This window comes from Halichoerus grypus, chromosome 8 (genome assembly GCF_964656455.1).
Source record: "Halichoerus grypus chromosome 8, mHalGry1.hap1.1, whole genome shotgun sequence".
In the NCBI taxonomy this organism is placed as follows: Eukaryota; Metazoa; Chordata; class Mammalia; order Carnivora; family Phocidae; genus Halichoerus; species Halichoerus grypus.
In genome coordinates, this window is record NC_135719.1 from 69257305 (window position 1) to 69276775 (window position 19471).

General features: G+C 43.8%; 2 protein-coding genes and 1 long non-coding RNA gene across 9 annotated transcripts in view; 2 read left to right on the forward strand and 1 right to left on the reverse strand.

Annotated features, from left to right (window-relative positions):
* Nucleotides 1–7982, forward strand: part of LOC144382897 (uncharacterized) — a 28918-nt gene extending 20936 nt beyond the window's left edge. The window contains exons 3-4 of the mRNA XM_078079487.1: nucleotides 2774–2966; nucleotides 7263–7982. Coding sequence (XP_077935613.1) covers nucleotides 2774–2959 — 186 coding nt within the window. The 3' untranslated portion in view covers nucleotides 2960–2966; nucleotides 7263–7982. The remainder of the gene's footprint in view (nucleotides 1–2773; nucleotides 2967–7262) is intronic.
* CAPN3 (calpain 3) overlaps nucleotides 1–19471 on the reverse strand; it is a 47591-nt gene that overhangs the window by 21361 nt on the left and 6759 nt on the right. For 2 of the 3 annotated variants that reach the window (XM_036084632.2, XM_036084631.2), the window contains exons 2-3: nucleotides 3379–3448; nucleotides 1657–1775 (exon numbers count right to left, since the gene is read on the reverse strand). In XM_036084632.2, the coding sequence (XP_035940525.1) occupies nucleotides 1657–1775; nucleotides 3379–3448 (189 nt within the window). Of the gene's footprint in view, nucleotides 1–1656; nucleotides 1776–3378; nucleotides 3449–11872; nucleotides 12763–19471 lie in introns of those variants that run through there. The other variant, XM_078079486.1, reaches the window with a different exon arrangement.
* The window catches only part of LOC118530903 (uncharacterized), a 39299-nt gene continuing 34395 nt past the window's right edge, over nucleotides 14568–19471 (forward strand). For all 5 annotated transcript variants that reach the window (XR_013450486.1, XR_004914876.2, XR_004914879.2 and 2 more), the window contains exon 1: nucleotides 14568–14717. This is a non-coding gene — a long non-coding RNA (uncharacterized LOC118530903). The remainder of the gene's footprint in view (nucleotides 14718–19471) is intronic.

Below are 19471 nucleotides of genomic sequence, written 5' to 3' on the forward strand. Positions count from 1 at the left end.
TACTCTTATGGTTTGGGATGTGCGTATCTTTGTCTAACTAGACCGTGAGTTCCTCGGGGGCAGAAAGTGAGGTACCTACCACTTTATCTCTTCCACACAGTCCAGGCCTGTCCTGGGGATGGTAGGTGCTCCGTGCATATCTGAGGACTTGAGATTTTCATTCTCCTGCTCAGTAGGTCTGGAGTGGGGTCTACGTATTGTATTTTAGGTATTTTAACTGATTCTAATGTGCAGCCAGTGTTGAGAACTACTGGTCTAGGTGAGGGTGAAGTATTGATTATAGATTTCTTGATGACAAACAAGGTAGAAATTGCTGCTGAAGAAGAAAGATTGACAGGGAAGAGGGAAGTGGCCCAGAATAGACTCTGGCTGTAATAGGATCATTGTCTACTAATTCCAGTTCTGGATGTTGTTCTCTCTCTCTCTTTTTTTAAAGGTTTTATTTATTTATTTGAGATAGAGCATGAGCTGGATGGAGAGGGAGAGAATCTGAAGCAGACTCCACATTGAGCGAAGAGACCGACATGGGGCTCAATCTCACGGCTCTGAGATCATGACCTGAGCCAAAATCAAGAGTCGGCAGCTTAACCGACTGAACCACCCAGGCGCCCCTGGATGTTGTTCTTTCTTGAACAAATCGGTTTTAATTGAAGAAGGCCAAATACTGTTTAATCTCTTTCTAATGACATTTTCTCCCTTATTGAAAAGAGGGCAAAAATCTATCTGGTCTTTATATGTATGACCCTCGAGGCATAAGACCCTTGAAATATCAGAGGGATACTTAGTAGCTTGATGGTCCAGGAGAGAAACAAAAATGAGGACCTGGCTGCCTTACCCATGCTCCAGGGGGCAGCAGGACCGTGCACCTGAACCTGATCAGGGACCTTTTCTGAGGCCTTCAGTGCTGAGGTACAAGATCAGCAGGTACACCAAGTGATGATTCAGGTCAGTTCCAGGACATTAGGAGCTTCCGGGGCTGGAAACAGATCGATGCCTCAGAATCCCAGCCTCTGCTGGATCCCCACATGTGGAACTCACTTCAGTGCTGGGCCAGCACCAGGATTTGGCTCTCTGACAGGACAATTTGGATCTAGAAAATTTCCAGTGGTTTAATTGCGTCTGGAAACCAAAGACTCATTTAGGGGCCGAACCAGAAGCCTGGTCCCCAGATTGACCAGACTTTCCTTCCAGGTCCTAGAAAAGGGGAGTGCGAGAGGTCGTATAGACCCGCCTTAAAGGGCAACAAGAAAAGGAGCCATAATCACGCAGGGCGCCCGTTGTTTCCTTCGTGAACCAAAGGGCCTTACGAATTCCCATTGCTAGTAGCTTGGGACCTACTTGAGAAGGGATGTGGGTAATAGCGTAGCAGCCAGCCAGCCGGAGAGGCAAAAATAGACCCACAGGCCAGCAAACAGGTTGTCTTCCTGCCTTTCTGGGGCACAGCGGAAGGTGGGGGGCAGGGGGAGACAGGCTAAGGGGGCAGAAATAAACAACTGCTTCCTCGCAGGCCTGAGGCCTTAAGGGGGTCCCTGCCCACGGCCAAGGCGGGGAGGGTGTGGGTGGAACCTTTCCTGAAGCTGCTTGGAAGGCAAGGCCAGGAGACCGGGGCTGGGTGGACAGCAGCTGGGCCTCTTAACCACACTCCAGTTCCCTCACCTGGAAGTGGAAGATCCCCGCGTAGTTTTCGGTGAAACTCTGATCGTGGGGTATGACTCGGAAAAGCAGGCGCTCATTCAGGGTCAGGCAAGCAATGGCTGCGAGAAACCAGCAGTCCCCTGCAGGCAAGTACAGGGCAGGGGTTACGTCCGGGGAGGAAAAAGGCCCCATCCCAGCTGACCCTTCTGCCGAACGAGTTCACTCAGTGTTCACTGTCCTGCTTCCAGAGGTGTCGACCCAGAGCAGTTTGCTAGCGGTCCCTTGGCAATGCGGTCAGGGTAACCTACTCCCTTCTGACAGGTTTTCCTGTAGGCTGTAGGCAATTCCTCCATCTGTAATATAAGCTCACTTCCTTTTTGGGCCTCAAGGAAGACAGAGCAGTAGGTCAACATTGGGTCATTCTTCCTAACACCCGTATGAAATCTGCACTGCCCAGACCTTTGCAACGTGAGTGCATTTCTCCCCTTCGGGGGAGCCTGAGCATCTGAGAGCCATCGGCCAAGCCCGTTGGTACTGGAAGGAAAGCCGGTTGGGCAGCTGCCCGGCAACCAGCTTACAGGGGCACGAAGACATTGCTCACAATGGAATGAAGTGGGGATATTTTCTTATTCCCTGAACTTCCTCTCTGGCAGAGCATGGTGTGTAGTCATTTTGCTATATGTGTGTGTGTGTGTGTGTGTGAGAGAGAGAGAGAGAGAGAGAGACAATGCCCAGGGGGCATGCCTGGTACACTCGCAGTCACAGAGCTGCCCTCTAAGGAGGATGGGTTAAGTTGTGCAAGGCCTTTGTTTGGCTGTGCAGATGTGAGGGCATCCTTGAGCCTGCAGAGGGGAGACTAAGAGCGGCCAGCAGCCCTCCCCCCCCCGCCTTCCCCCGCCACGTCCCACCCCCCTCCAGAAGAAGCAAGCCTCTCCTTTGAAACAGTTTCTGTTAGAAGGTCCAGATTATGAGCTTGCCCAGGGCTCTGTAGGCAGCCTTCCCCCGGCTGCAGGAACCCAGATACTGAAAACCTCCTTAGCCTCTCTTTCTGGGGCCAAATAAGCCAAGTTCGTTTCACTGGGTCTTGGATGCTCTTTCCCCGCAACTTTTAAACTATGCCTGTTGATGTTCTCTCCAGTTTTGCTTCGCAGAGCTTTCCCGCAGTCCACACCGGAGAGAATACTTCCTGAGAGGAAGGTCTGGTGGAAGAGCCAAGCTGACCACCCAGACAGAACACTGGACGTGCATCCTGTGGCAACTGCCATCTTTATGGAAAGACTCCTTTCAGATGGAGCGACGCTGGGGCATTGTCAACAGAGAGTGAGTTACAGGTGCGCTCTCCGTGTGCGTACAGATTCCATAGCGATTCCAGGGACGTGCTTGGTGCGCAGAGTTTCAGAGCTCTCTTTTAAGGGAGTGGGTACAGTTAAAAGCAAGGCTTTTATCTTGCAGAGTGGGGTGTGCAAGTGTCTTTGAGACTCTAGGGAGGATGCTGTGGAACGAGGCATATCTCCCGTGACAGGAGGCAAAGAACTGATGAGAGATGTGGGAGGAACAGAAAGTAAATGAAGCCATCACCAGCACATAGATACATGGGCATGAAGTACTGTTAGAAAAGCCTCCTCCCCAAAATGCATTAAGACCAAAACCAGATTATTGTCCCTTTACTTCCTGTAAAGGGACCATACCTTTTAATCACCCCTTGATTGTTTGGCTGGATATGATCTCAGGGGACTTGCCTACCTAGATCTCCTTGACAGATGTCAGTTCTGTTGGCTCCACCAATGATAAATCGGGGATTCTCGCAAATTTCCTGTGAAACAGAAAGGAAATAATGACAGTAGTAGGAGCTATTGTTTATTGAGGCTCCTTATGTAATGTCGTGCTGACATCCCACATCAGGAGCGTTGTACACACCACTCAGGTAAGCCCCCAAAACAGCCTGTGAATTGGATACTATCATTCTTATTTTTCAGATAAGGAAACCAGGGCTCAGAGAGGTTAAGGAACTTGCCCAAGGACACACAGCTAGTAAGTGGCGGAAGCCAGAAACATGCCTCCTTTTCCCATTGTTCTACATTGTTCCCACACACTGACATACTATCTACGTGAGGATATACCTTGAGAGTTAGGGCAATGTCGTTACTGTCGTATCTTTGGCAAGGGACAACAGAAAGCATGGCTGTTGTTGTTGTTGTTTTCTATGCCAGGAAAATAAGTGCAGGAAGGAAAATAAAGATCTTTCTTGCCAAGATGTGGTAACATAGATATTTAGAGTCAGCATAGATCCCAGGGTCTGTAGCACTTGAGAGCTGGGGAGAGCAGAGAGTAAATTTGGTGTGGGCCCTGCAGGCCCCCAGGTCAGTTGAGGGTACATTTTTTTTTTTTCAGTAGGCGCCACACCCAGTGTGGCACCCAACTCGGGGCTTGAACTCACGACTCTGAGAGATCAAGACCTGAGCTGAGATCAGGGAGCCCCAGGGCACATTTCTTTACTCAAGCTAACCCAGTACGCACCCCGGGCCGGCAGTTTACAACTACAGATTATGTGCAGTCCAACAGCGGCCAACAGAGGGCGCTCTTGTTTTTTCTTTCTAGGACTTACGCTTTGTTTTTTAACTTCGAAAATTTTGAAATAATTGTAGATTCTTTGTTTTGGTTTTAACACCATTCCTCAGAGCTTGAAGAAGTCTTGCTATCCCTGTGACCCAGCCCTCTCTCTCGCTCTGTATCTCCTTGTGTGTCTGCGCGTGTCTCTCTCCCCATGCCAGCCCCCATGACAACTCCATATACCCGTGTTGAGTTGAAGCTCCCTGTACTCGGGGATCTCACCCTCCTACTGGATGCAATGTCTTGCTAAGGTCACACGGCATGCACCTCTTGTCTGAAACTCTTAATGCAATGGAAGGATAAACCCCAATCAAGAATTCATAAAAAGGTTACCTATAGGGGGAAGGAGGGAATAAGGTGGTGGGAATAGGGATGGAAGTAAAACTGAATATAACTGAAAAGAGTTTTGACTTAGGAACCAAGTAAATTTGTACATAATTAAAAGCCAAGCGATACCTGGCTGGCTCAGTCTGTAGAGTGTTGCTAGTCTTGATTTCAGGGTCATGAGTTTAAGCCCCATGTTGGGCATGGAGCCCTACTTAAAAAAAAATTTTTTTTTCTTAAAGCCAAAATTAAAGGAAAGACAATTTTTTTAAAAGATTTTATTTATTTATTTGACAGAGAGAGAGACAGCGAGAGAGAGAACACAAGCAGGGGTTGTGGGAGAGGGAGAAGCAGGCTTCTTGCTGAGCAGGGAGCCCGATGCTGGTCTCAGTTCCACGACCCTGGGATCATGACCTGAGCCGAAGGCAGATGCTTAAAGACTGAGCCACCCAGGTGCCCCAAGAAAGACAATTTTTAAAAACAGTTTGTAAAAGCTGAAAGCAAATTGAAGCAAAGGAGCTTAACTGCATATCAAGTTGGTGACATGACCACACACATAAAAAGAATTATTTCAAGTGACTTAAAATGTAGTATTTTGACTCTTTATTCCTCTTGGGATAGATCCTAAGGTCAAAAACCCAAATCATAAAGAAATACGAATCATAAGAAATAATAATAATAATGTCATTATTTCAAAACTTTGACATGTATGCTATATGATAAATAAGAACTTATATTAATGTCATTAGGTACGAAGATTTTTTTTACCATAAAAGAAAATATGTAATATTACAAAATCAAATAATTTAAGTAACAACTCTGCAATGTTAGAGTTGAATTAGATATATAACTCATGATTTCTTTTTTTCCTAAGAAAATATTTCCTATCTCTCTGCATTGAAAACAACTAAACAACCCCCACCAAAAAAATCTCCCCAAAAACCTAGAAGCAGTAACAATCTGGTAATAAAGAGAACATCAACATCCAGATTGTGTTGTGTGTGGGGTTTTTTTTAAGATTTTATTATTATTTTTTAAGTACGCTCCTTGCCCAATGTGGGGATAGAGCCCACAACCCCGAGACCAAGAGTCACATGCTCTTGGTCAGCCAGGTGCCCCCAGATTGTGGTTTTTAAAAACCATTTCCCACAAAGACAAAAGGTAAAACTCATTATTCCAGACCAAGACTCCTTCCTCTTCTTTTTTTTTTTTTTTTTAAAGATTTTATTTATTTATTTGACACAGAGATAGAGAGAGAGCACAAGTAGGCAGAGAGAGAGGGAGAAGCAGACTCCACTGAGCAGGGAGCCTGACGCGGGGGCGATCCCAGGACCCTGGGATCATGACCTGAGCCGAAGGCAGCCGCCCAACTGACTGAGCCACCCAGGCGCCCCGACTCCTTCCTCTTCTTTAAAAAATTATTATTATTATTTTAAAGATTTTATTTATTTGAGAGAGAGAGAGAGAACAAGCAGTGAGGGAGGAGCCGAGGGAGAGGGAGGAGCAGACTCCCCACTGAGCAGGGAGCCTGAGGCTGGGCTGGATCCCAGGACCCCAGGATCATGACCTGAGGCAGATACTTAACCAACTGACCCATCCAGGTGCTACAAGACTCCTTCCTCTTAAAAAGAAGCCAAGTAAGGGATAGCGGACATGTTTTTTGGTCTCCCCAGTGTTTTGCTTCCTTGGAAAATAGCCCCTTCTCCCAGGGTTATACCTCACCTTTTCACTGGGGAACAGCTCCACTGTCAAATCACACCCTTCTGGTGGGCTTCCCCCTTCACCCAGCTCTAGACATACAGTAGGGGCAACTAGTGAGTGAGAGTGATTGGTTCAGGGATGGGCACATGACCAAATCTGGGTCAATGAGGTATCGGCTAAGACTTTTGTTGTTAACTATTGAGAAAAAAATACATAATTGGCCCTTGGTCTACACTGGGATTGGAGGCATCGACCCCTGCACAATCAAAAATCCACATATCACTTTTGACTCCCTAAAAGCTTAATAGCAGTAGCCTACTCTTGACTAAAAGCCTTACCGATGACCTAAACAGTCGCTTAACACATATTTTGTATGTTATATGTATTCTATACTGTATTCTTACAATAATATTAGCTGGGAAGAAGAAAATATTATTAAGAAAATCATAAGGGAGAGAAAATACATTTACAGTACTATACTGGATTTATAAAAAAAAAAAAATCCATGTATAAGTGGACCCATGCGGTTTACACAAGAGTCAACTGTACATTCTTCTGCTATGGTTGCTAAACTGATAGAAGGTCAGCCCGAAGCTGCCATGGCACCTTTGCCCCTTGCGAAGTGAGTCTGCTTGAGACTAAAGCCAACTCAGAGGAAACAGATGGGGATGGGGGGAGAGAGAGGAGGTGAGGACAGATATATAAACAGATGATAGGTCTATAGATAGATGCTATTAGGGACTGTGTCTTGATGACAAGGTTTGAGGGCTGGATTTAGGTGTGTCTGAATCCAACATCACCCTTGAACATTCAAATTCTATGAGGGTTTTTTTGTTTCTTTTTTGTTTGTTTGTTTAAGCTGATTTGAGTTGGGCCTCTCCTACTTGCCAGCTGAAACCCTTGACTACTGGATGTTCTGCCCCTGCTATAAGGAATATACTATATAGTGACTCAAATACCCAACTTGTAGCTACAGTTTTTCGTTGTTACAGGTATAGCTTCTTCTCCTTGGGATATGCATTCAGAGGCATGCTTCATCGTCCTCCTGCTCACTAGTTCCAGGGCTGGCTACTTGGAAAGGCAGCAGTAACTACTCTGATATCTCGTCCATCTATTTGGAGGTCCAGGTATTGGAATGGAGTTACGTTTTTTGCAGTAGTAGATTCCCCAATATACCACATTTACCTTCAACACCACCTTAGCTACGGTTCACCAAACATTAATTGAGCCCCCAAGTATGTACAGAGCTGGGGGAATTAAGGGTACAATAAAAATGGGAAATCATCCCTGCCTGCCCTCCAGGAAACCCACAGCCTAGAGGCTCTTAACTGTTTGTCCTCATAAAAGATGTCTGTTTGGTGAGGATCAGTTACCAAGCTTATTGAAGGTTAATTCATAAACAAGCTCTGATTTGCCTAGATACCCCTCCCTACCACATACTTCTCCCTCTCTCCTTACTTAAAAACACTATGTAAATACCCCCTAGAGGTCTGAGACCTGTTTATGTTGGCTAATATGAACAAAGGGTAAATGGTTCCAGCTCTGTCATTTTAGCTTGGGGACCTAAGATTTCTAGCTCTTCCTTTGGCTATAATTTAGCCTGGAGACTGGATCTGTCAATGATGGAGTCCCAGAAATGGCAACAGATGACCATTTCCTCAGTTCTTGGGTACCACGGTTCGCACAGTGACTCCAAACTTTTATTGTTTACCTCCATCAGTAAAATATTTTTGAACATGCAACCCTATGTAAATATTCGTATTGGTTTTAAATTATATATGTGTATATTGATTGCCCTAACATATACTGTGCATTATAAAATAAACAGAAACATACACTTAAAAGGATGGGCTAAAATAGATATATGTGGAGGACTTCTGGTTCAGTTCCAACATGTGAAGAGCTTGAAAGTCATCACTCTTGTCCTTACTACAAGAAAAAGCTGAACAAACTGAAAATCAGCATCTTTGCTTGGACCCATTAGAGAACTGAGGTTGCAGGGCAATCCACCACCCTGAAATATGGACACAAGTGAAACTAGAGAGTTACAGCCGAGATGTGCTTATCTAGAACAGAAGCTGCTGAGGCCATGAAGTGGTGGAGACACTTAACTGGTAATTTTGATGAATTTCTGGAGGCTGAGTGTAGACTAGCATGAGAGTAAGAAACTTCTGGAGGCCACAGTCTTGGGATGATCCTCCCCCACTCCCACACATACTTTCATGGTTTTTACCTCCAAAAATCCCACCAAGTTCTCATGGTGAAGGTCTAACAGAGATCCCCCTCTTTTCCAGAGTCTTACCTAAGTTGGGGAAAGGGCACTGTGTCCCTTCCAGCCCCCTCCAGCCTTCCTTTCTCACCTAAGAAGGGGAAAAAATGCTATACCAATGGGGAAGTGTGTATGAAGGTCACATAGGCCCATTAAAAGGTGGAGATTTAATCATTAGATTATGGAACACTTCCCTTCCCACCTTAACACCTCATCAACAGGGCTTCAGTGTAATAACAGCCACTTACAGCCGAAGAGCTTCTAGGTGTAAACACCGAGAAGGAGTACTTAGGAAAGTTCAAAGGCAAGAGGAGGGTGGGGTGAAGGGCAAAACAAAAATACTAGAAGAATTTGAAGGCTCTGGCCCCTGCAGCTACAAGAGGCATTAAACACTGCACAACTCCCAGTCAGCCTAACATAAATCCTCACGGCAAAGGATTATCCATCTCACTTCTTATTACCCAAAACAACATGTCTGGCTTTAGGCAAAAACTACAGAGGATGCCAAAAGGCAAACAAAAATAGTGTGAAGAGAGAAAGCAGAACTAGGTTCAGATATGACACAGATGTCAAAATTATTAGGCAGGAATTGTTATTATAATAACCATGATGAGTACATCAAGGAGTCTAATGGAAAAAGTAGATAATGTGCAAGAAAAGATGGGTAATATAAGCAGGAAGATGGAAACACTAAGAAAGAATAAAAAGGAAATGATGTAAATAAAAAACACTGTAACATATATTTGATGGGCTCATCCACAAACTGGGTAAAGACAAGGGGAAAAAGCAATGAGACTGAAGGTGAGACAAGAGGAACTTCCCAAAGTGAAATGCAAAGGGAAAAATAATGAAAAAACAAAACAAACCCGAAGCCAAAAAAACCAGAGCAGAACAGCCAAAAACTGTGGGATAATTTCAAAAGGTGTAACACATGCATAACCAGAATACCAGAGGAAAAGAAAGAGAGAACAGAGCAGAAGAAATATCTGAAGTAACAATGCAACTTTGCAAACGTAACTTTGCAAAATTAATGACAGATACCAAACCACAGATCCAGGAAGCTCAAAGAACACCAAATGGCGTAAGGACCAGCAAAATACAATGACACAAAACTATACTTAGGCATATCGTGTTCAAACTGCAGATAACCAGAGTCAAAAAAAATGTTGAAAGAAGCCAAGAGGGGAAAAATACCTTTCCTATAGAGAAACAAAGGTAATAATTACAGCAGACTTCTCTTCAGAAGCCATGTAAGCGAGAAAGACTGGATTGAAATTAATTATTAAAAACTAATAAATAATTATTAAGTAGGCTCCATGCTGGGGCTTGAACTCATGACCCTGAGATTAAGACCTGAGTTGAGATCAAGAGTAGGATGCTTAACTGACTGAGCCACCCAGGTGCCCCTGGATTGAAATATTTAAATTGATGAAAGAAAAACCCACCAAACTCGAATTCTAGCTGCAAGAAATTATCTTTCAAAACTGAACGAGAGGGGCACCTGGGTGGCTCAATCATTAAGTGTCTGCCTTCGGCTGAGGTCATGATCCCAGGGTCCTGGGATCGAGCCCCACATCGGGCTCCCTGCTCCATGGGAAGCCTGCTTCTCCCTCTCCCACTCCCCCCTGCTTGTGTTCCTTCTCTCGCTGTGTCTCTCTCTGTCAAATAAATAAAAAAATCTTAAAAAAAAAAAAAAAGACTGAATGAGAAATAAAGACTTTCTCAGGCAAGTAAAACCGGAGAGAATTTATTGCCCACAGACTTGCCTTGCAAGACACGTTAAGAGAAGTGCTTCAGGGAGAAGGAAAATGATAGAGGTCAGAAACCTGGACCTACATAAAGAAAGGAAGATCTTCAGAGAAGGAATAAAGGAAGGTAGAATAAAACTTGGGTTTTTCTTATTCTTAATCTAAAGATAACTTTATTTATTTTTTAAAGATTTTATTTATTTATTTGACAGAGAGAGACACAGCAAGAGAGGGAACACAAGCAGGGGGAGTGGGAGAGGGAGAAGCAGGCCTCCTGCCGAGCAGGGAGCCCGATGCGGGGCTCGATCCCAGGACCCTGGGATCACGACTTGAGCCGAAGGCAGACGCTTAACGACTGAGCCACCCAGGCGCCCCTGAAGATAACTTTATTTAAAGTAATAATAATAACAATGTGTTGAGTAATGATCGCATATGCACAGGTGAAATGAATGAAGGGAAGCCAGGGAGGAACTGGGCATTTTCCAGTATAAAGTGTTAGACTGCATATATAACGGCATAGTGTTATTTGAAGGTGGAATTAGATTAGTTGTAAATGTATACTGGAAACTGTAGCATAACCATTAACATTAAAACAAGTATAATTGATACACTTAGGAGATAAAATGGAATCATGAAGAATATTAAATTATTAGAAAAGGCAGAAGAGAGGTGAGAGGAGAAGCAAAGAACAATTGTTAACAAATAGAAAACAGTTACAAACATGGTAGATAGGAATCTAGCCGTATCATAATCACTTAAATGGGAATGGTCTAAATACGCCAATGAAAAGATAGAGATTGTGAGCGTGGATAAAAAAGAGACTCGTCTATATGTTGTCTACGAGAAACTCCCTTTAAACATAAAGACTCGGGTAGCTAGAGAAGGATATGCCATGCTGGCAGTAATCAGAGGGAAGCTGGAGTAGTTGTATTAATTTCAGACGAAGACGACTTCATAACAAAGAATATTAGGGATAAAGAGTTGCATCACATAATGATAAAGGAGGCAATTCTCCAAGAAAACACATAATCCTAAATGTGGATGCACCACATTGCGTTGTAAGAAGCCTGGCTGGTCAGCACGGACCTTTCTGTTTAAACAGAAGAGGCGCATCCCTAACGAGCCAGCCTTAGGCGCAAGGTTCCCAAGGCGTCTCCAGCCTCCCACAGCCTCCTGTTTCTTAACTGGTCACCACCTTTCGTGGAAATCTCCTTGCAACTGTGAGCCTCAGTGCTCTTAGCCACTCCACTTTACCATCCCCAGAATACCTGCTCTCAAGAAGACTTGATCATCAATTATGCCTTACTATTTTACTACGAATTGAAGCCAGGGCATTAGCTCTCTTAAAAATATTTACAGGCTCAGAGACCTCTAAAGGGTTATAATAACCTCTAGTTCAGGAACAGAAAATAACATCTCCAGTTTCAGGAGCAAGCAGGAAGGCATTCTGGGGGCACATGGGTCAGAGAGCCTTGATAAGCCACTTGCTCAGGTCGTGGGCTCTGGGCTTCAAGGCTCTGGACCGCCTGACATCCTGTCCCCAAGAACTGAGTCCTGAAGCCCCGTCCGTCCCTCCCATCCCTACCTTTGGCCTTTTCCATGTGATGGCCTTCATCTTGGTTTTCTGGCTCAGCTCATGGGAGCCCAGGGCCTGAACACCTGCTGGGAACACACGGTCTTCAAAGAGGCACTTCTGAGCTAGGCACCGTCGTCTGAGAACAACAAAATCCTGCCCCTCAAACTTGAGGGGCTGTGTGACGGTGCCCTCTCCATTTCTCCTGTCCCGCTCCCTGATCACGCGGTCACAGAAGAATCCTGGCAGCAGGTAGGGCATGGTGACCGCTCAGGGAGAGGAGCTGGGCCTTCACTGCGGCCTCTCTCCCCCTGCGCCCTCAGCCCAGGCCTAATCCTCCCGTGAATGGGCCGGAGCCTATATAGCTCCTCCGCCCTCAGCAGCGCGATGCAAATGAACACAGCCCAGAGAAAGGCCGTGGTCAGAGTCAGCAGCTTTGGCTGGAGGCCCCTGAGCCCACGGTCAAGGGGCAACACCATGCCAGCCAGAGAGCGAGCCAGCAAGGGGAGCAAGAGAGCCGGGGACAGCCCCAGGGCAGGCCACGATGGCTTGGAGAACTTTAGGGTACTTCCATCAGCCTTGCTGGGATTCTTTCTTTAAAAAGAAAAAATATAGTTACCGAGAGGCTTCCCCTGCCTCAGCAAAAGGCATTCATGCTTTGACGCCGGCGGCCAGTGGGATACAGCATGGGGCCTTCGAAACATGCTGTATACACTAATCCTATACAGGCTGCTGAATGCATAGAAGGAATCTGCTCCAAGCCATTGTCCGAGGTTAATGAAGCCTTCATTCTCCTGATGTCCCTGCCCCATCCCCCCAAAGACCTTGACTGGCCATTCAGGGACTCTAATCTGTGGAGGGTGGGTAACGCGACCTCAAGCGCAAGTCCCCGCTCGAGTAGGCCCTGTGGCAACGGACAGACTTCCACGGTTACAAATTCAGGAACTTTGAGGCAGAGAACGTGGGTGGGGAAGGAAGGATACATGTGTGTCAGAATCACATTCACAAGAAAGCCCAGCTTTTTCAAAGTTTCACCATGCTTCGATGGACAACTCGAATGTGAGAGCTGGGAGCCGATGCAGGTGGACCCCGGGGCCTGGCAGGCTGCCCCCTCGGGGGATGCTGCCCCGTCCAGTCACGGACTCCTGCCCGCCTGCACCTGCTCTGGGCTCCTCCGAGTGTGGTCTTTGGACGACCTGCATCGGAATCACCTGGGATGCCAGTTTAAAAAGCAGATTCCCAGGATTCACGCTAGACCTAAGGATTCACATATTCTTGGTAGGGGTCTGGGACTCTTCAGTTTAAAGAAGCATCGCAGGAGATTCTTACGTCCACTGGGGTTTGAATCCATGACATTAGCATTACAGAGTACTGTAACAGCTCAATATAATTTTTGAGGTCAGTTCTTTTAAGAAATAAGTATATTTTTATTACATTTATACATGAACAAAGTTTTAAAAAATCAAACAATACAAAAGGTACATAGAGGAATAGCAGTCTCTTGCCCGGCAAATCCCTCTCCTCAGAGACAGCTACTTTTAATTCTTTTTTATTTTATTTTATTTTATTTTATTTTATTTTATTTATTTATTTATTTAGTGAGTGAGTGAGTGAGTGGGGGGAGGGGCAGAGGGAGAGGGAGTGAGAAAATCTTAAGCAGACTCTGTGCTGAGTGTGGAGCCCGACTTGGGGCTTGATCTCATGACCCAGAGCCGAAATCAAGAGTCAGACGCTTAACTGACTGAGCCACCCAGGCGCCCCAACTTTTAATTCTTTTAGCAATTTCTTTTGGGATTTACCTCTATATTTCTAAATAATATCTTTCTTTTTTTTAAAAAAAGGTTTATTTATTTATTTATTTATTTGAGAGAGAGTGAGAGATCACAAGCTGGGGGGAAGAGCAGAGGAAGAGGGAGAAGCAGGCTCCCTGCAGAGCAGGGAGCCCAATGCGGGGCTCAATCCTGCTGGGATCCTGGGATCATGACCTGAGCTGAAGGCAGACGCTTAACCGACTGATCCACCCAGGCGCCCCTAAATAATATCTTTCTATTGTTAGTTTTTAATTTATTATTATTATTATTAAGAGTCCAGTCTTTCATCATGGATCTCTCTTTACTTTTTTTTTTTTAAGATTTATTTATTTATTTGAGAGAGAGAGAGCACAGTGGGGAGGGGCTGAGGGAGAGGGAAAGAGAGTCCCAAGCAGACTCCATGCTGAGTGCAGAGCCCGACATTGGGCTGGATCTCAGGACCGTGAAATCACAGCCTGAGCCGAAACCAAGAGTTGGAGACTCAACTGACTGAGCCACCCAGGCGGCCCTAATTTATTATTTTTAGAAAGTATCAGCAGAGTTCCTATTTTGACAAATGAGATTTAGACTTCTCACATTATGCTTTGCCCACCATTTTTCCCAAATAGTTTCCCAAATAGTTACAGATTTTGGTAAAATTAAAATTCTGAATTTACTTGAGTATGATTAGGTGAATATTGTTCACTTCTTAGCTAAGTGTTATGCTGTAGAGTCCTTTCTGTAGAAATGTTTCTTTTCTCTTATTCTTTATAATTTTCTGATTTTCTATGTATCTATCAATGCTTTTCCTCAGTAGCAGTTTCTCCAAATACTTAAACTCATCAGATAACCTCGTGGTTCCTTTGCTCTCCCCCCAAGGCCTTCCTTTGCAGCCTCATTCTCCTTACAGACTGGACTGGCTGCCCTCCAGGTTAGAAGCTGTGGCCTGGGACTGACTGTGCCTTTCTGGGTGGAGTTCCACTTCCCGGATCTTAATTCTTCTTTCATTTACTCCTTGACTGGATTGACAAACAACTTGCAGCTTTGTAAGAAAGGGTGCATGGAAGGTAAGTCCCCTGAGTCATTGCCCAGCTAACTCTGTTTTCTACTTTTGCACATGATTGAGAATTTGGCTAGGTATTTTCAGTTGAAAAGCATTTTCCCTCAGAATTTTTAAGGCATGGTTTCATTGCTTCTAGCATCTGCTATTGTTGAGAAGTATGGTATAACTTGATGAACATTCCTTTGTGTGTGACCTATCGTTTCCCTCTGAAAGCTTTTAGGATTTTCTACCCTTCCTTCCTATTCCTCCTGCCCCCAGTTGCAAAAGCCACATTTATGTGCCTTGGTATGAGTTTATTTTTTTGTTCTTTGCTGAGCACTCAGTGACTCCTTTCAATATAGAGATTTTGCCCTCAGTTCTGGAATAGTCTTATATTATTTCTTTGACATTTCTCTCCCTTTCAATTATTTCCTTCCTTCCTCCCTTCCTTCCTTTTTCCTTTCTTTCTTTTTGTGAAACTTCTAAAAATCCGATGTTAAACCTCCTCTAATTTTATTGTATTTTCCTATTTTTGTTTGTTCTACATACTAGATTTCCTTGATTTTAGATTTAACCCAGCTATTAAAAATTTAAATTTCTACTCTCATAGTTTTCTACTTTATATTATTTATATATTTATATTATGAAAAATTTCAAACTTACAGAAAAGTTTAAAGAACGGACATCCATATAGCTTATGTCTCGATTCAACAATTGTTAACATTTTGTCATCTTTGTTTTACCTATCTGTATTTGTATATATAGATTTTATTTTTTTTGCTGAGCCATTTGAAAGAATGTTGACAGCATCATGACACTTCACACTTCTCACGACCCTGAGATCATGACCTGAGCCGAAATCAAGAGTTGGACACTTAATCAACTGAGCCACCCAGACGCCCTGAGAAAACACTTTGATTACATTTTTGAAAAGGCAGAATGAGGAAAAAAGGAACATTTAAAAATCAATATCAACAGAAAGGTTATGGTTAATATGATAGAAATAAATCCAATATATTTTCATAAAATATATATATGTTATATATATAATAAATGTTCATAATCAGTGTAAATTGACTAAAACCTTCAGTTAAAAGACAAAGGTTTTCAGATTAGATTTTTTTTCTAAACTCTAAGCAGTTTATAAGAAACACACCCCAGACATGAGGACATAGAAATCTATAGCTAGTCTATCCAACAACGAAACACTAAGATTGAGTTCCCTTTAAAATTGGGAGCTGGACAGATTCTGTTATCTCCTTTATTATTAACATGCTGCTGGAGGTTTTAGCCAGTGCAGTAAAACAGGAATTAGGTTGCTGAATACAGTTGCGCATAATGTACTGGGTGGTCCTGTCATTATTTACAAATGACCTTACTATCTATATAGAAACAGAACCTAAGACAAATAACTTGGGATCTACAGTTAAATTGTTAGAATTACTAAGTTTAGCAAATATATTGGATATAAAAGTCAAATGCATGTTTATGCCTGAGAAATTGAGTACAATTTTAAGAAAGATGCCCTTCCTAAAAACAACAAAAACAAAAGGTGCCTAGGAAGAAATCTGACAAAGGATGTTCAAGACCTTTGTGGAGAAAATTATCAAAGAACTTGATTAAAAGATACTAAAGGAGGGCGCCTTGGTGGCTCAGTCAGTTGAACGTCTGCCTTTGGCTCGGGTCATGATCTTGGGGTCCTAGGATGGAGCCCTGCATCGGGCTCCCTGCTCAGCGGGGAGCCTGCTTCTCCCTCTCCCACTCCCCCTGCTTGTGTTCCCTTTCTCGCTGTGTCTCTCTCTGTCAAATAAATAAATAGAATATTAAAAAAATAAGATACTAAAGGAGACTCGATTAAATGGAGAGATATCCCTTCTTCATGGATAGGAAGACTCAATATTGTCAAGACATGCATTCTTCCCAGATTGATTCAATGCAATCTCAGTGAAAATCCCAACAGGATTTTTTTGTGGAACTCAACATCCTGATTCTAAAGTTTAAATGGAAAGGCAAAGAGCCAGATATAGTTAAAACAATACTGGAGAAGAAAAACAAGTTGGGAGTACTTGCTCTACTGAATGTCAAGACTTGTTGGCAGGTGTGGAGTCGGCACAAAGATCAGTAAACACAAGTGGAACACGGTAGAGACCGCGGAAACAGAACCACACCTTGGTAGACATTTGCCCTGTTTAAAAAGTAACATTACAGAATAGTTGGAAAAACAACAAAATGTGATCCCTATCTTATATAAGAAAAATCATTTCTAGATGGATTATAGACCCAAATATAAAGGCAGAAAAATTAAGTTTCTAAATGATAATAAAGAAGAATGACTTTGGTTTAGGAAAAACTTTTTTTTAATTTTAATTTTAATTTTTTGAGAGAGAGAGAGCATGCATGAGAGCGGGGGTGGGGGGTGGAGGGTCAGAGGCAGAGGGAGAGAGAGAATCTTAAGCAGGCTCCACACCCAGAGCAGAGCCCAATGTGGGGCTCGATCTCACGACCCTGAGATCATGACCTGAGCCAAAATTAAGAGTTGGAGGTTAACTGATGGAGCTACCCATGTGCCCCTAAGAAAAACTTTCTTAACAGAACATAAAAAGCACTAGCTATAAAGGAAAAAAATAGTAAATTAAGAATTTAGAACTTTTAATTAAGAGATTTTAATTAAGAATTTTTAAACTAAGAAAGCCCTTAAGAGAGTGAAAAGGCAAGTCACAAAGTGGGAGAAAATATATTTTTTAAAGATTTTATTTATTTATTTGACAGAGACAGCAAGTGAGCACAAGCAGGGGGAGCAGCAGAGGGAGAGGGAGAAGCAGGCTCCCCGCTGCGTAAGGAGCCCGATGCGGGGCTCGATCCTAGGACCCTGGGATCATGACCTGAGCTGAAGTAAGATGCTTAACCGACTGAGCCACCCAGGTGCCCCAAGAAGATATTTATAACACATCTAACCAATAAAAAATCAGCATCCAAAGATGCCTACAATTCAAGTTGAACAAGACAAACTCAACAGAAAAACTAGCAAAGACAGGTATTTAATGGACAGCGAGGTAACAAATGGTCAAGAAATACAAGAATGTATGAAAAGATGCTCTGCCTCATTCATAATCAGGGAAATGCATTTTTTCATACATTTCTTGGCTGTTTCTGTCCCTGCCCTCCCATTTTCAGTTTTTTTTTTTTTTTTAGATTTTATTTATTCATTTGAGACACAGAGATACAGAGAGAGAGAGAAAGCATGAGCTGGGAGAGGGAGAAGCAAGCTCCTTGCTGAGCCAGGAGCCAGATGTGGGGCTTGATCCCAGGACCCTGGGATCATGACCTGAGCTGAAGGCAGACGCTTAACCATCTGAGCCACCCAGGCGCCCCCCATTTTTAGCATTTTACTGCTGAGCTATTTCAGCTTCTTCGCTATGATGTCTAGATCTCTGTCCCTGTCAGTAGGAGCTGCTGTCTTGTGGAATATAAGGGGAGGCAGTCCTAATTATTTATTGAATTTACACTTTCACCAGAACTTACCTCCCCCACCCCACCCCAGCACGGCACCATCATGACTACCGAGTCAAGAGAGGGCTGGCTCTCAATGGGGTACCTCATTTTGCCTTTGAATTACCGTCATCATTATTTATTGATTCACTGTGTTCAGTATGTCATTTACAACATGCCATTTAATCCTTACAACAACTTTATGGAAGTAAGGATTTTCATATTCTTTTCACAGATGAGGAAACTGAGACCTGAAAATGGTCAGTAACCTGCCCGAGGCCACCTTGTTAAGAGGTGGAGTTGGGATTCGAATCAAGTTTGTCTGGCTTCGAAGCCTGTGCCCTTCATCACTGAGTTATGCTCTAGTCCTTTGCTGTCGCGGCTCCTAGGAATTACTACCTTACCTTGAACGCCTACTAGGACTTCAAGGGTGCTAGCTCAGAACAGCTACACAATGACAGTATCACTATGCCCGTTATGGGCAGAACATCTTTCATACATTCATGTATTTCTGGATCTTTGTTACTTGCTGTCCGTGAAATACCTGTCTTTTGCTAATTTTTCCATTGGGTTTGTCTTTTTCAAGTTGAATTGTAGGCATCTTTGGATACAGATTGTTTAAGGGTTAGATGTGCTATAAATATCTTCTCCCACTTCATGGTTGCCTTTTCACTCTCTAAAGGGCTTTTAAAAAAAAAAAAAAGATTTTATTTATTTATTTGTCAGAGAGAGAGAGAGCACAAGCAGGGGGAGTGGCAAGCAGGGGGAGTGGCAGGCAGAGGGAGAAGCAGGCTTCCTGCAGAGCAAGGAGCCAGATGCTGGGCTTGATCCCAGGACTCGGGGATCATGACCTGAGCCAAAGGCAGACACTTAACTGACTGAGCCACCCAGGTGTCCCTACTTTTTTTTTTTTTTTAAAGTAGGCTCCACACCCAGCGTGGAGCCCAACATGGGGCTTTAACTCACAACCCTGAGATTAAGACCTGAGCTGAGATTGAGTCAGACGCTTAACACCCAGGCATCTTAAGGGTATTTATTAATTTAAACTTTTTAAAAAAAGATTTATTTATTTATTTGAGGCGGGGAGGGGCAGAGGGAGAGGGAGAAATAGTCTTTTAAGCAGACTCCACACTGAGCATGGAGCCCCATGTGGGACTCAATCCCATGACCCCGAGATCACACCTGAGCCAAACCAAGAGTCAGTCGCCCAACCGACTATGCCACCCATGCATCCCTAATTTGACTTGTTAGTGGCTGAGCCAGCCAGGGTTCAGACCAGGTCTGTTTGGT